This window comes from Nanorana parkeri, unplaced genomic scaffold (assembly GCF_000935625.1).
Source record: "Nanorana parkeri isolate BGI_ZX_2015 unplaced genomic scaffold, ASM93562v1 scaffold284, whole genome shotgun sequence".
NCBI lineage: Eukaryota > Metazoa > Chordata > Amphibia > Anura > Dicroglossidae > Nanorana > Nanorana parkeri.
Genome location: NW_017306552.1, coordinates 354,409 through 371,371, shown reverse-complemented (window position 1 = coordinate 371,371; position 16,963 = coordinate 354,409). Strand labels below are relative to the sequence as shown.

The 16,963-nt window shown below is 43.4% G+C and overlaps 1 protein-coding gene across 1 annotated transcript in view; it reads left to right on the top strand.

Moving 5' to 3' along the window:
• The window catches only part of TIAM1 (T-cell lymphoma invasion and metastasis 1), a 191,095-nt gene that overhangs the window by 136,729 nt on the left and 37,403 nt on the right, over positions 1 to 16,963 (top strand). The window contains exon 14 of the mRNA XM_018557457.1: positions 9,282 to 9,373. Within this exon, the coding sequence (XP_018412959.1) occupies positions 9,282 to 9,373 (92 nt within the window). The remainder of the gene's footprint in view (positions 1 to 9,281; positions 9,374 to 16,963) is intronic.

The window sequence follows — 16,963 nt, the reverse complement described above, 5'->3', positions numbered from 1 at the left end:
CCCCCCCCCCCCCCCCCCCCAGCTTTTTTCCCTTTATTTTCACCTGTTAATCTGTTTTTAACACAATTTCCTGTGACAGCACTCACTCCACTGTATCTATGGACTCCACTGTATCTATGGAAGAGCTATGGTTGAGGGCATGGGGGATCTCTAATTTAACCAGTTGCAGAAACGGTGAGGGGAATTTATCAAAACTGGAGCAGACAAAATCTGGAGCAGATGTGCACGGCAACCAATACGCTTGTCTCTCATTTTCACATCTTAACTGAAAAGAAAAACAAACAAAATTCTTTGTTTACATCTTACCGACAGCCAGCGGCTAGATTCTGCAGTCGGCAGCAGAATGTAAACAATGGGGAGCAGTAGCCAGCCTGCTATTGGCTATTTCAAATTGCTATTGCCAATAACAGGCTGGCTATTGCACCCTTCCACTGAGCAGAGGAGCAGCCCTAAGACAAAATTTCTTAGGTCCGCTCCACTGCTCAGTGGACGGGGTTTCAATAGACAACCAAATTTGAAATGACCAATAGCAGGCTGGCTATTGCTCCCAGCTAATTGCATTCACCTGTCGGCTGCGGAAGTTAGCCAGCAGATGAATGGGGCCGTGGTGGGGGAGGACACCACGAAGGGGGGTGGTTGTTTGAGAGTTACTTTTAACTCTCAAGCAACCAAAAACTACAGTTATCTGGCATCTACTGATCCATGTGGGTGCTGGATAACTGTATTATCATTAATTGCAACCTGACATGTTAGGGGCTGATTTATAAAAATTTCCTCCAGCGTACAGCTGGGCGAATGCCGTTCGCGCGTCACTATTGCCAGTAGATGGCGCTGAGGAGCATTGGAAATTCCTATGCTCCTTGACTCCATCTAGTGGACTGAAGATTTATAAATTTTAATATAATAATAGAAGGAATAATGGAAGGAATTCCTTCTTCCCCCTTCTCCTCTTAACTTGCCTTCTGATTTCTTTTTTTAGTTTATTCCTGTATTTCTAAGCATTTATGTTTAAGCATTTTTTGTTTTCATTCATTTTGTTCTTTGTAATTGATTTACGTGGCTTTCTAGGAATTTGGAAAATTGCAAAAAAAGGCTTTTATTTTATTTGTAAATAATCTGAAATGCTTTTTCCCAGAATCATAATGTTTGTGTCATGTTAAATAGGACAAGTTATAGGACAACAGTTTTACTTTTATCTACAGTAACAATATTTTTAAAGCTTGCCCAAAGCAGAAAAAAGTCCAGAAAACCATATACACTATATTGCCAAAAGTATTGGGACGCCGGCCTTTACACGCACATGAACTCTAATGGCATCCCAGTCTTAGTCCGTAGGGTTCAATATTGAGTTGGCCCGCCCTTCGCAGCTATAACAGCTTCAACTCTTCTGAGAAGGCGTCCACAAGGTTTAGGAGTGTGTCTATGGGAATGTTTGACCATTCTTCCAGAAGCGCATTTGTGAGGTCAGGTACTGATGTTGGATGAGAAGGCCGGGCTCGCAGTCTCCGCTCTAATTCATCCCAAAGGTGTTCTATCGGGTTGAGGTCAGGACTCTGTGCAGGCCAGTCAAGTTCCTCCCCCCCAGACTCGCTCATCCATGTCTTTATGGACCTTGCTTTGTGCCCACACCATAACCCCCCCTCCACCAAACTTTACACTTGGCACAATGCAGTCAGGCAAGTACCGTTCTCCTGGCAACCGCCAAACTCAGACACGTCCATCCGATTGCCAGACAGAGAAGTGTGATTCGTCACTCCAGAGAACACGTCTCCCCTTCTCTAGAGTCCAGTGGCGGCGTGCTTTACACCACTGCATCCGACGCTTTGCATTGCACTTGGTGATGTAAGGCTTGGATGCAGCTGCTCGGCCATGGAAACCCATTCCATGAAGTTCTCTACACACTGTTGTTGTGCCAATCTGAAGGCCACACGAAGTTTTGAGGTCTGTAGCTATTGACTCTGCAGATAGTTGCCAACTTCTGCGCACTGTGCGCTTCATCATGCGCTGACCCCGCCCTGTCATTTTACGTGGCCTACCACTTCGTGGCTGTGTTGCTGTTGTTCCCAGTTGCTTCCACTTTGTTATAATACCACTAACAGGTGACAGCAGAATATTTAGTAGCAAGGAAATGTCACGGATGGACTTATTGCACAGGTGGCAACCTATCACGGTACCACGCTTGAATTCACTGAGCTCCTGAGAGACCTATTCTTTCACAAATGTTTGTAGAAGGGTCTGCATGCCTAGGTGCTTGATTTTATACACCTGTGGCCGTGGAGGTGATTGGTACACCTGAATCCAATGATTTGGAGGGGTGTCCCAATAGTTTAGGCAATATAGTGTATGTGTTACTTTGAGTAATGACAAAGCAAAGAAACTAAAAAAAATGCTCTGCTCCATAAGGGGCTGTACAGGTGTGAGAGGTGACATCTGAACTGGCTAAAGAAGATATCTTGGAAGGAAATCGATATTGTTTGATTTCAGTTCAACTCACAGGAAGTTACAACGACACAGCATTTCTGGCAAGATCAACAGTTATTATCTGTACTTGCTGAAAATGTTCTTAGCTGAAAAATGAAAACTAATGCTGTCAACACATAAGAACATGTAAGCTATAATATATAAATATGGCCCATTGGAGATTAAGTCCATCAAATTCAATTCACTGTTTAATTTGAGCTTGACATGCTTGGTCTAATGTATTTTAAAGAGGACCTGTACTACATGGAAGTGCCCCGTAAAATGGCAGGCAGAGGGCAAAGAACTAGCCACTAATATTGCCTGTGGTTTACTTGCTGCTGATCTTTTTTTCCTTCCTTACCATGCCTCGTTCTGCACTGTGTCTCTGTATGGAGGTGGCCATCTTGGTAGAGGCGGGGCTTTGCTTTCTCATATCAGAGCCTCCAGCAAGTAGAACAGTGATCAGCACAGTAGTGACCTCCCCAACTCTCACTGCAAAACGCCAACAGTGAGCAGTCAGAGGTATCCGATGTCTTAGATGGCACACTGCAGATATACAGCTATGAGGCCATCGCACCTAGACACTTTCACACATCACGAAGGGCGCTGCTTATTTCAGGGGAAATTCCAAACAAAAGGTACATTTTCATTGAGCTTATTCGGCATAATTAATATTTCTAGATATTCCTAATATAAAATGTCACTATTAATCTTCACCTATTGGGTTCTGGACCACTTTAAGAATTATGTGATCACTCAACCCATTATGTTGGATAAACCTGCATTATTTAACATGGACCTGCCATGAAAATTCAGACTTCTTATAAATAAATAAAACACACTTCCACATTAGCAATTACGTGCTTGTCACCAATGATAAAACACTGCTCCTTGCTTCCAACATATGGCTTAAAGCCTATCAACTTGGATTATATGGGTACAGACAGCCAGGAGCATTGAGGTTGTTACACTTCATTGGAGACTGCAGAGTCTTTTGCAGAGTTGACATTTGCATTATAAAGATACTGAAGTCTGTCCAAGAATATACTAAGTACACCTCCTTTCTTTGCCATTCTGTGCAAAACACCCCTACTGTGGAGTAGAGGGGGTAGAAAACAACCTTTCTACGTAACTTAGGAGAAGTAGAGTTGGGTGTTCAGGTTTTCACTCAGTTCATGTACGTTTAACAAGCAAATTACAATTCCGCTTGTTTTTTCCTTCAGGTAACCTCCTTATTAGGTTGTCATATTGTTTTAGTTTCTGAGCATTTATTACTCTTCTTTCTGTCCATTCTTGGCTATTCAATCTGAAATTCAGTTCAGAAAGCTGATACTCTCTTCCTCCACCAGAGGGCAGCATGTGAGTACTTTTTGAGATACTGTTGCTCTCCACTGTAGTCTATTTTAGCTGTGATGATACACATGGAATTATGTGAATAGAAAATTAATTTTTGTTATAGGTGAATATCATAGGCTGCATTTTTCTCCAGATTATTCATTTTATAAAGGCTGCAGAGAAAATGCTGCACAGTGTGAATGATTGTGCCACAGTTATGCTTCAGTTTCAGAGTGCTGCCCCAGTGCACAGGAGAATACGATGCCTTCTACATTTATTTTTCATGCTGCCATATTAGATATTTCTTAGTGGCTACCATCATTTTTCAAGAGATTGTTAAAGCTGAACTCCATAGAAACAGCATTTGTACACATATTCAATACATACAGGAAAGTTGTTACCTGCCAAAAGATTTGTATTTTGGACCTGAGATATATACAGGTCTGCCACACAACCCACTGCTGTCTGTCATGGCAGGAGACCAGACTTATCTCTGCTGCAGTTAAGTAATACAAACAGGTCTATGTGTCCATGAATGCTTGCTCGCTGTGAGAACTGACAGTGCTGCACTAGGGGGAGGCTGAGGAGCCTCTCACCTAGAAATGTGGAAGGCATGCAGCGACCCACTGAACATGGGGTCACGACCCACTTTTGGGTCATGACCCACCAGTTGGGAACCAAGGCCTTAAAGTACTCTGAACCAAATAACAAAAAATGTGATACATTGCAGTTTAGCAATCCTTAGATTTGGTGACTGCATTCGTTTACTTTTTTTTCAGCATTAATATAATTAATATAATATAGGTGCAGAAAATTGCTGTTGATCCTGAAAGAAATTGTTGCCTTGTAACATCCTGTGTGCTAAACTGAACTGAATTCTCAAACGCATGTTGTCAGGTGTTTTCTAGAAACTACAAAGCCCTTCTCCCTTTGTAATTGAGATTAGGTGAGGAGGTGCTTGTAGTTCAGATCAGGAGAGCTGCCTAGGCTGACAACACTGCTCCTTCATACAGTGAGCATCATCACCCTAGGGCGGAGTATTACTGGCAGGATCACCAGGTTGAAAATAAAGCCTGAAAAAAATTAAACAAATGCAGAAAACACATCTGTGGATTGGTAAGCTATAATGTGTAGAATGTTTGCTTTTTCTGGGTTTACATATACTTCAAGGGAACCTGTGAGGATAGAACGGTGAGATCTTCCACTACTGACTTATTTGTAAAGACTCCAAGGCTGTAATCCTGATCCTCATCATTTGTTATGCAATGAATTGGTGGCCAGGAGCTAGCTTGCAGAATGGGAAGTCAGTATTTACAGAGTCCTTGAGTTCCAGTCAAGTGACTGTGTCCTAGGCCGAGTGGTGCAGTTTTGGAGATTGCTATCATCAGTCTGGTGCAGGCAGGAAGAAGCTTTTTCCTAGTTTTCCCCTCGCCCACTGATTACTTAGTAAGGTGAGAGGCAGTAGCACGGGGCTGATCTGTGTGGAATAACATGTGCATATAAATGCCACTACATAGGAACAAAGATTTATGTAACCGCAAGGTAAAAATATTTTAGTTGAGGAAGTGGATACCAACCCTGGATGATCTCTAAAGCAAGATGGCGCCAATCTTCTGGAGAGGAAGCAAGATAAAAGTATTGACGGGGAGAGTACCAAGTTGTGGTGCTTTCATCCTTTCAACAGAGAGCTTCCTCCAAACCGCTTAGGATACGACTGCATATTCTCAACCCAATGAGGCTAGGTTCACACCTGCACGACACCCGATCGTGTTCAGGTGCACACAGCGATTGCTGCCCGGCCCCATTGATTTCAATGAGGTGACATCCGCGCGAGTAACGCTAAAAAAGGTACAAGTACCTTTTTTAGCGACACACAACGTGCGGCTTTTTTGCGCGTTCAATATCACAGGCAGAATCGTGGCGGGAAACCGTGCGATCCGCCCGGCACGACTGGGGTTCCATTAGAAAATAATGGCACCCACTCTCGGTTCACACATTAGCGACTCCCGACCGCGTGGCAATCGTACACATAACCTTGCGGATTGCCCTGGGGTCAGGACTCGCCTAGGTTGAACCTAGCCTGAAAGAGTTCACCACACCACACATATATGGTTATTAAAAGGCAAGGCCACAGAAAACTGATATTCCAGTAATGGATGGATTCAGGTGTGCTCTTTCCTAATTTCAGTACCCTACCACCACTGAACCCTTAATGTGGCCCTAGTGTCTAATATCATTTTTGTGTTAGGCGCATACAGTCGAAGGGATTTATCTATAAACAATTCACAGAATCATTCACCCTGCGTTTCTCTGTGAACATTGGCTTTTTGTGGCTGGAGGCAAAACCGAGTGTTCTCAATCTATTTTCTTTTCAGATTCGAATGTCACGTAATACTGCATTATGGCTACTGGATGGAGCTGAGGAGTATAGGGAGTAAGCATTTCTTTCCTTTGCTCCATCTAGTGGCCATAATGCGCAATTACATTACATTCAATCTGACAAGAAAATATACGAACGTTGATAGAGATCTGCATGGTGACTGGCTCTGCACATTTTTGACTATGTAATGCGAAAGCGTAACACTAAGTGTGGCGCTTTCATCCTTCCAACACTGTGCTTTAATATCCATGGGCATTTTTGGCAATACAATTACTTCTGTCCACCAGAAATCAGGATGGTTATGATGTGTGAACACAGTATACAATCTTAAAAGCACAAGATTTTCTGAGCAGCTTGGCCATGCGGCCTGTGTTAAGCCCCGTCACAAACGCTGCTTAGCTTTTGATGGCAGCATTTTATTACTGTGAATAAACAGCTTTCCTTATGATTTTCCACGCTGAAGAAAATCTGTTTCCTAAGAGACCAACACAATAAAATTCATCCCACTGCACAAGGCACATTGAGCATTGGCTTGTGCGCTGAAGAGCATGCCGATTGTTTATTGGAGGAGTGCGAGGGGCCGATTTTACTTGTTTTGTTGATTTAACGAGATTAAAAGGGCTGAAAATTAAAAATGTTTCCATGGCAACCCTTATTTTACTGCGAAAGTATAAATCACCGTCAAACAGGTTTAAGTCAGTGCCTTGTGTAGGTGGGCAGCCATGCAGAACCGCACATTCTTCAATACATACGTGGCTTGACAGTGAAAAATGCACGGTCAAGGAGAATAGATTTGTGAATGCCAACTAAGTCTGACTAATTTTTACATAGATGGAGGGCTTTGTGTGCCCAAAAACATAACCCACGTCCTAATTATAGAAACGAATACAAATAGAATTGGTGATCACTGTGCTTTTATGCATCGTAAACTCAAATAAGTTGGTGCTGCACACATCAAGTCCATCAAAAAATGTCCACTAATTCTAAAGATTCAAAGAGTGCTCCACCTTCACCATATGGAATGCAACTCACCACCACTAAATGACCACTCACTACAGGTAAAGTTGTCCATTACCTGCTCGAACTACAGCGGAGTCCCGGTGACCAAAGTTCGAGCTGTAGGTGTCAGCCACACCATGACCAGTGTATGGCCAGCTTTAGGCCTCATTCACACTGACAAGAGCTGGCCCGTACAGACCCATGCGTCATGCACGGCTGCATCAGGCCACTCCCGGGAAGGACAGGTGCTGCGTGTGATTTGTACACAGCAGCCTGTTATTCTCTATGGGAGTATGCTCACCTAAACTGCACATCCATGTGGGTGTCTGTGCTCGGATGCAGACATCATCCATTCTGTCTGCGTACGGATACGGACGCCCGCATGGGCCAATAGAGAAGAACATGCTGCTGTGTACAACTCACACGCAGCACCTGTCGTTCCCGGGAGCAGCCCGATACAGCCGTGCACGCCGCACTGATTTGTACTGGGGCTGTGTGAATGAGGCCTAAGTCATCATGCTTACATTTTATCCTTCTCCATCCTTCTCCATTCCAAGCCATCACTCCTGCAGCATTTTCACAAATCAATGGAATGGAGTAATCGTTATCCCGTACATTGCCTCCCATATATTCACAATACATATAGTCAGGAAAATAAGGCAGTCATGTTGAGTAGCATCGCACCCAGTGCGGTGGGCGTGTTTGTGTATAGGTCCATTACAGCCTACTCATTTTGAATGAACTGCCTAGCAGAATGTTAACACATGGAAATACATGGGCTGTTGTGCATTGTGTTTAGTTGACCCCAATACTGATCAAATGGCAACCTGTTTTTATCTATTCCAATTAATATAATAGCAGTGTAGGCAGCCAGAGGTCACCTGAATGTGTCGCCTCACACACTGTTTTCCCAGCTTCTGAGTCTACAACATGACTTCTAGCCCACCATCTATAAAATGGCAGGCGAATAAAAATTGGCAAATTAGAAGGGAATATAAATCTGTCACAAGTACGTTTCCGCTGAAATAATACTTCAAATCACATTTTCACATTTCTCCGAAAGCTCAGTTGAGAAACCAGCTGGTTTTCTTTTCAATGGTTTCTGTTACTTGAGTATTGCAATATTAGGCACTTGGAATGGATGAGATTGTGGTAAAGACGGGTGTAAATATAAACTGACTCTTAAAATACTAATTGTCCACGCTGGGCTCTTTACATTTCTCAATTGTAGGCAGTTCACTCGAATCAAAGCCTCTCAGAGTCGGTGTACATTTCAGTGCCGAGCTATTGGGAGAGCAATCATTGCTGAATAGCTGAGCCGGTTTTCAAATAATAACCTATATTTGAGTATAGCTATATTACAGTAATAACCCAGACCTGTACTGACTAAATGATTGTGTGTGGTTATAAGTTGCTATTGACTGGGAATGCTGTGCCTGAGGGCAGGAAGAGCAGCAAATATCCTGGCTTTAAAAAAAAAAAATTTTGAGGTAAGCAGTTATCAAGTTAAAGCAGCAAATGTTCTCCCCAAACTTCCTTATCCCTCTCTGGAGGTCATTTTCCTGTTGCTGTTGAAATGCCCCCCAGAACTAAATCTCCCAAGAGACATTTCTTTACACGGGATGGTGTGGGCAGGCTCCGGTCAAGGCAGCGGCATAGGGGCATTGTTTTGCTGTGAAATAATCAATGTTGGTCAACAGGCAGGGCTGACAGATCAGCAGGAATGTCTGACAACGTTGGTTGCAGCAGTGGAACTGTGTGTCAGTTCAAACACGAAGTTAAAAGCACACAGAGTATCTAGCAGATGAACAGGTATTTTTCTGTACTTGCAATGTTTTCAAATGGATAAAACATGGGGAAAGTTCTACGAGACACGGTTGATGGGTTTTGCCATCTATTGATCTGCTTCGATAGCCTTATGTTGTTTCAGCAAAGTGTCCTTAGCCCTTCCAGGGCAGAGACTACTTTGTTTTTGTGAATCTTCTGCCTATAGGATAGGTGAGGTGTAAATCTCTGCATTGCATAAAATGTCATACATCTTCCAGTGGTTGATGAACACTGATGCCATACAATTCCGTTTAACCAATTGCGGTCTCTTTGTGGACAGGTTGCAGCGAGGATGAGACCGTTATAGAGACCACTCCGGAGGAGATCGAAGTGCAGCTGGAAGTGACAGACGAGGCCAATGCTACAGACAGTGTAAGCATGTTCTTGTGATTTTGTTTTACACATTGTGACACTGGATGTCATTCTGGATGGAACGTTTCCTCCACTGGGAGACTGTGTAGATTGCTGTTGTAATTTGCTGTAGGAGGTGTCCGGAACAACCACTTCTGCACAAATGCTCAGCATGAGGAAGGCAACAGAGAGATGAGAAGGCTGTGATCATCTTTTCTGCTTGCCAAAACTGGAAGCCAGTTGCAGTTCCTTCCCTGTGTGGCAAAGCCAATGAGAACTTCTCATGCCAACAGGTTTATGGCCAAGAGAGAATGTTCTCAATAATACACGGTTTCCACTGACGACCACACCAAGAAAGAGCAACAGGCTTAAAGGATTTGCATGCTGCGATTTCTAAGACAAAAATATCAATGACATGGAAAGCTCATGTGTAACCCCATCCCTTAGGGAAGAATGACTCTCTGCCAAGTGTCTGAGGCCGTCATTAAAGGTCTTGTGCAGCTGGAACAGGAAATGAGCAAGCTCTCTACAACAGGGGCAAAGACTGTATTCAAATGGTGTTTAAAGTTCGAGGAAGTTATGTTTTGTCAGGCTGTTATCTGTGTCCCCATAAGGGAAATTCTCTTTGCATTCTGTGTGATCAACGGTCCAGGAAGCGACTTAAAATTTCCTCAACATGGGCACAAGAAGAAATAATAACCTAATAAGTGACATTGAAGCTCTACAATGTGAAATCGAAGTCATGATACAAGTTTATTCCAATGTAAAATTGGGTAGACAATTGTACAAGAAAGCCAACACGTTTTGGGGGCCAAACCTCGCTTGTGTAGGTGACCTCAGGGTTGTCAGCAGCTGGTTCTGGCTTCCAGCAGATGAATGCTGTCCTAACCTATACACTACATAGCTTACCTTTGATCCAGTCAGCATGCATTGGGGGGAATTTATCAAAGCTGGAGCAGACGGATTCTGGATAGTAACCATAATCAGCTTCTCTCTTCAGTTGAGCTTTGAAAATGAAAGAGAGAAGTTGATTGGTTACTATGAGGAAGTACTTCAGACTCTGTCCCCCCTCCCCCCATTGTTTTCCTTTTCGTAAGCTTTAATGTATGGGATGAGGTTTGTCCCGTGAAACATGTTGGCTTTCTTGTCCAGCCTGCTACCTGATTATACAAAGGAAAAAAATTGTATCTGGACTATAATTACACAGTGTAGGACTTTAGTATCGCTTATTAGGTTTTTATTTCTGCTTTTGTCCCTGTTAAGGAGATTTCACATCACTTTCTGTACTATTAACAGGAACTAATAACTATTAAAAGGAAGCAAGGAACTTCTTCTTTGGCGTGTGTAGAAGCCATCATCCTGCTGTCCAGACACCCTATAGGAATACAGTTTCCATACTATCGGAGAGCAATACTAATAGGAATTTCAGGGTTCCAGCGCTGCCTACCCATTCCTTCAAGGAATAAAAACCCTGACAGAGGTTCTAACACTCCCCCATTCTAACCCAAGCCAAAGAATACATTTTGGCTGAGGTTGAGCATTAAAGCCGCTTCATTTAAAAAAAAATATCGATCTATCTGTGTAGGTATATAAAATATATATGTATGTATATGTGTGTAATATGTATATAGTTTTGCTCCATAAGACACACTTTTTTTCTCCCCAAAAGACGGGGGAAAATGTGTGTGCGTCTTATGGAGCGAATCCCTATCGCCCGACACATGCAATTTCGGGCACCGGGTGTAGTTTTTTGTACATTTAGCCCTGCTAAAGCAAAGCTAAATGTACAGTAGGAGCCACTGCTCGTTTAATACGATCGATCTAATCACAGCACCACCTGTCTCAGCTGTCACTAACTGCAGCTTCTGTCACAGCTTCTGTGATTACAAGATGTTCAATGGGGATAGCAACATCAGCCATAAACTTTTTACTATAAACTCCAAAACAAGAACTAGAGGCCACCACCTAAAACTGGTGTAAAAAAGATTTAAGCACAAGGGGCTTCTTCTCAGTTAGAGTGGTTATAGTCTGGAACTCGCTGCCACAAGCAGTATCAGCTGAGAGTGTTGAAGCATTCAAAAAGCACTTGGACAACTTCCTCAGAGACCGTAACATACAGGGGTACAGGTACTCTTAGAAACAAGAACACACAGGGACTCGTACACACGCATGCACATGCAGAGTCACATACATACACGTAATAGGTTGAACTTGATGGACCTGTGTCTTTATTCAACCTCAAATACTATGTAACTATGTAACTATATGATGTATAATATAATCTGACGGCTTCTAGTGTTTGAGTCTAAGAGGTCTAAAGCAGCTGTGATTTTATAACCTCTTATTGGTGGAAAGTGTTAAATGAATTGCCTTTTGCCTGCTAGTCCCAATCAGACTCCACTTGGTTCCTCTGTATGGTAGCTTCTCACATCAGACATGCAACCTCGAGTGCATCTAATTGCTCGTGATTTATATTTTAATAGCTCAGGGAGGAAGCGAATGCAGAAGATTTAATTACTGCTGCCTGTGACGAAATGGTGATCAGTTTTATGAGTTAAATGTGTATTGGTGTTGAGTTATGTTTGAGTGCGTTATGCTGTGTGACCTGGTTATGGAAAGAGTATCAGCACCATCCCTCGTTATCTCCCATTGTTCTCTGAGGGAGCTCAGAACAATGACATTCTGGCCAGGCTCATGCTGGCCATGGCTGTCTGGAGTTCGTTAGCAGGTGGACACCTGTGGTGTTGAGCAGACCGATGGTCTGGGAGGGGAAGGGGGATGTGATGGGATTATATTCTGATTTCATCACTTGCTGTATATAAGTTTGTGCAGTTTCTCAATAAATCAGAGTTTGTTTCACCTACACTCCAGCCTTGGCTAGTGACTGGGGAAACTGGGAGCTACAGATCAACGGGTTCCAATATCTCCTGAGCAAGGAAGAAGACAGCGGCGGACATACTCATCCTGAGTACGGGGGTCCGTCACACTGCCATGTGCAGATATGACAGGATAAATATGTGAGGTCCAGCCACCGCTAAAGAGCATTTTACAAGAGAAAAAATTATTTGACTTTATTAATCGAGGGTGATGGTAAACTGTGTTTTCTCCTGATGTCATTGTGTGTCTGTGGCCAGCTTGTGCTGTGCCGTAACACTGAGCTTTCCATATACATTGGCTGTCCCTTTTTATGGGAGATAACCTTATATAGAATGACAGGGTTATCGGTGTCAGCAGGAAGGAGTCGATAGTGCCTGCACTTCCTGACTTCTGCGTACAATAGATTCCTCTGAGCCTCTTGTGTCTCACTTCTCTCTGTAATGTTCACTGTGAGGACCTAGAACATGACGACATCTGCACACAGTAAGTCGTTCCTTTCTGCTTTCCTGCTGGGTAGGTAGTCTTGCTGCAGGTACATTGTTTTGTTATGGCCTCAAACCAACAGAACACGCAGGTTTTATTATTTCATGGTTGGGACTTTTTTTTTTTTAATTGCTTTTGTTTAATATTAAACCTTATAGTCTGATATGCTGTAGTTTGCCATCTCTGAAATTTAGCTGTTGGCTTAGTGTAAAGGAAAAGTCCACTTTTTGGAAGGAAAATAATAAATGTACACTTCTTCATAAAAACAAAAAGTGCATTTATAATTTTTTTGCATTGAAACCAGTAAAGCCTTGCGATCATTGGACTGCCGGTACAATGCTCTGGTACTGGGGCACAGATTTTCTGTAACATGGAAGGGAGGAAGGCTGAATGGACTACAAATGTGGAGACCATTGAGTAATACAAGTCCCTCTCCCGCGGTGGCTGATGGGACTTGATCCTGTCAATGGATGACACGGATGTGTGGGTGGAGCCATGCACAGCCATGCCAAATGACAATGGCAGCCTGCGGGGAGAAGAACTGCACGATTCCGGGTTGAGTGAGGTGTTGCGAGGTGACCATGTTTCATGTTACTCCCTAAATATGGTCATGGATGTTGTACAAAATGTTTGGTGGTGATGGCAACATCCGCAGTAAACCTTTTACTGTAAATGCCATAACCAAGACTAGAGGCAACCACCTAAAATTGGTGGATAAAAGATTTATCCACAAAGGGCGTAGTGGATTCTTTTTAGTTAGAGCGGTTCAATTCTGGAACTCTCTTCCACAAGCAGTGGTATCCGCAGAGAATATTCAACCATTCAAAAATCAGTTGGATACCTTCCACAGGGACCGCAACATACAGGGGTATGGGGACTCTTAAATACTAAACCACACAGGGACTCTTTTATATACACACACACACAACACACACACACACACACACACACACACGTTGAACTTGATGGACCTGTGCCTTTTTTTCAACCTCAAATACTATGTAACTCTGGATTCCTGAGTTCAACAATGTAATGAGGGCAGGAATGCTAAAAGGAAATCGCCATATCAGTCTTTCTTGTATCCTCTATGTAGTGGAACAAATGGTAAATTCCTCCATCCATGCTGTTTAGCTGCGTCTGTTGTATGCTGCCGTGGCTATTGTAGCACCTGCAGCTGTCAGAATACCAGAAAAGTAACTCCAGCTGATTGGCTACAGTCATTGCTCGGCTGAAAGTTGAACAAAAAACGACCGAGCAGCTGATTTTTTTTGTTTTTTTTGTTGCGCTAGCAGGGCCACCCACATTAAGAATTATGCCCGGCTAATTGCCAACATCTTTATGGCTGACCTAATAACAATAATCCCCCATAAAAGATCTTTACAGCCATATACTGTCTCTGCGCTCACTGCTATCCACTGCTGACGGAATAACATATGTATGGTCATGTTTTATTCTTTTTAATGGATGTAAAGGAATACTGAAGTATCTTTTTTGCTCTTTGGCTCCTGTGTACCAGAGGCTGCCTCAAGGCTGGTACTTCTAGTTCCACAGTATACTTGAATTGATATTGACTAATTCAAGCTTGAATGATGTGCAACAACCTGAAAATGGGGAACTACAAATCCCAGCAAGCTCTGCCAGTCCATCTGTAGAGTCTCTATAGTAGCATGCTAGTGCTCATAGATTTCTAAGAAAATGTAACTTGTGGTTCCTCACTGACCTAAGTAGGTTTTGCTGGCTGGCAATGACATGCTGGCACTTGTAGTTCGTGCACTGTAATAGGATTTACTATTCCCAGCTGGGTAGTCCATGCTTGTTCTAGTAATTACTCATGCCTTTGTCAGAATTGCGGTATTGCACAGAGCTGATTCAGTGTATGCCATGTTTGCATCACCGAAGCTGTATTTGTGTCTAATTCTTCTCCACTGCTCTTTTTAACGAGCACATAAAATCCGCAGCACGCCAAGATGTTATGTCACCAGCAGTGAGCAATCCCATTTGAATCTCGTCCGCATTCAGGACTTTTTCTGCTGGCACTCGCCAATACAACTGTCATCCCAGATGTAGTTTATATCAGTTGGCTTCTTGGAATCCTTCACCGTTTCCTATTGGCCAGGACTCTGTTCGGCTTTGCCAGATGAAGTGGGAATAATGTGCTTAGTACATGTTTAGTGAACAAACTCATTTGTACATTTTCTTGTGATCTTGGCTGGCCATGTATTTTGCAATATTCATAGAAAAGTTCAGGATTTGCACTAATAATCTAATGGATGGGAAGAGAACTGAAGGAGTTTTCCAGTCTGTTAAAAGTAGAGCTGAACCAAAATGAAAATTTCCAAACCGAAATAAAAAAGTCAGGCCGAAACCGACATTTCTTTTATTTTAACTTTTTTATTTTTTTAAAAAATATTTAATTTTTTATTTTTTTTTAAACGGTTACATTTTTAAATATTTTTATTAACTTTTTATTAAATATTTGTATTTTTTACTTTTAGGGTCTTCGGGGAAATATTAGAGGTTTAAACAGACCCCTGATATTTCCCGTTTAAAAAAGAAAAGGAGATTGAGGACACGGAGTCCTCTATCTCTTTTTCTGCAGCCCCTGTTATCAATGAACAGGAATCCTCTATACTGAGTGTTCCTGTTCATTCATAACATGAGGACAGAGTGTGTTTACTATAACCACAATCGTGAATGCACAGGAAGTGATGTAGATCACTTCTCATTCATTCATAATTGAGGATATAGTAACCATACTGTGTCCTCCAATTATGTACAAACACTCAGCGATCACTGAGTGTTTGTACCACTCTCCATCCTGACAGCGGTCACAAGAGGCTGAGCAAGCGGAGCTCAGCCTCTTGTGACAGCACTGCAAGCTGTCTCCGCCCACACACCACTCTGCCGATCTGTGACAGGAGGCTGAGTGGTGCGGGGAGGAGAGACGCTAGCCGCTCACAGCGCTCTCCTCTTGCAGCTCTCGGCCGCCTGCTCCCGCTGGGAGCAAAAGAATGGATGCACTGATGTATCGGCCAGAAAATGGCACTTTTGGCATTGTGCCAAGCGCCATTTTCGGCCCATATGTTTTGGCGGCCGATATATCGGTGCATACCTACCAAAATAAATCTTTGATGAACCCTGCAAGCAAAATGTTGGGTGTGCTTGCCTGTGATAGATGCAAAGTAATGAGATTTTCCCGTTTTTGGGTGGCAAGTACATGATTGCTATAATTTATCTAAACGCCAGGAAATTTTTTTAATATATTGCAGCTTACCAGTTCTTAGATATGGTGGCTGCATTAGTTTTCTTTTTTTTGCCCTTTATTTTCACCTGAAGCCTCTACCAGTAATTCAAGGGGGTGGCAAATATAGGCAGCTGATCAGCCCCTCCAGCCGCTCACCTAAAAGCTAAAATAGTGGCTTCCCAGGCTTGTACATGTTCAGCAGCCATGATGTTTTGCGTTGTGGCAAATTTTAAAGAGCATGTTGTGTTTGGCAGGTGGTGTCTACAGTCAATGGGGATCCGCCACTTGGCATGTAGTTGCGGCACAGTATTCCAGTGCAGAATGCCCATTGTGATAAAAAAAAATAGCAATGCCTGTAAACCAGCTGTCACCCACCCTCAGAAAGTGACCCACCACGAATCGCTTTACTTGAGGGGTGGTGTAGCCTGCTGGCCGTTTGAACTAGGCCTTCTACCCTTCCTGTCCTAGAGTGACCATGCTCACTTACTGTGCTATATCTATGGAGAAGCAGTGTGTTACCTTAAAGGAGAACTATGGGGTTAGGTCTTTTCCCCATAGTTCTCCTTAGGGTAACGGGAGGACACAAACTAGCGTCCTCCCGTCACCCTAAGCTCAGTATACCGCGAGCTACAACTCGCGGTATACTGAGATGCCGCAGTATACCGCAAGCTGCTGCTCGCGGTATACTGAGACGCCTCAGCTGAAGCGGATCCCGACAATTATGCCTGGATCCGCCCAGCTGCGTGAGTGACAGCTGGCTCTGCCTATCTTGAGGCAGAGCCAGCTGTACCCACCCCCTCCCCCGTCTGTTCCGCCAGTCAGCGCTGGAGGATTGTAGCGGGGAGGGGGGAATCCTGTCCCTCCCCTGTCACGGCAGAGGGCCGTGACAGGATCGAGAAGTGAGCGAACGCCGGTATGTGTTCGCTCACTTCCCGATCTACTGAGCCGACCTGTGACAGTCTCATTGTCACAGGTCGGCTAGAACTATGAGGTGAGTGAAAAGCACT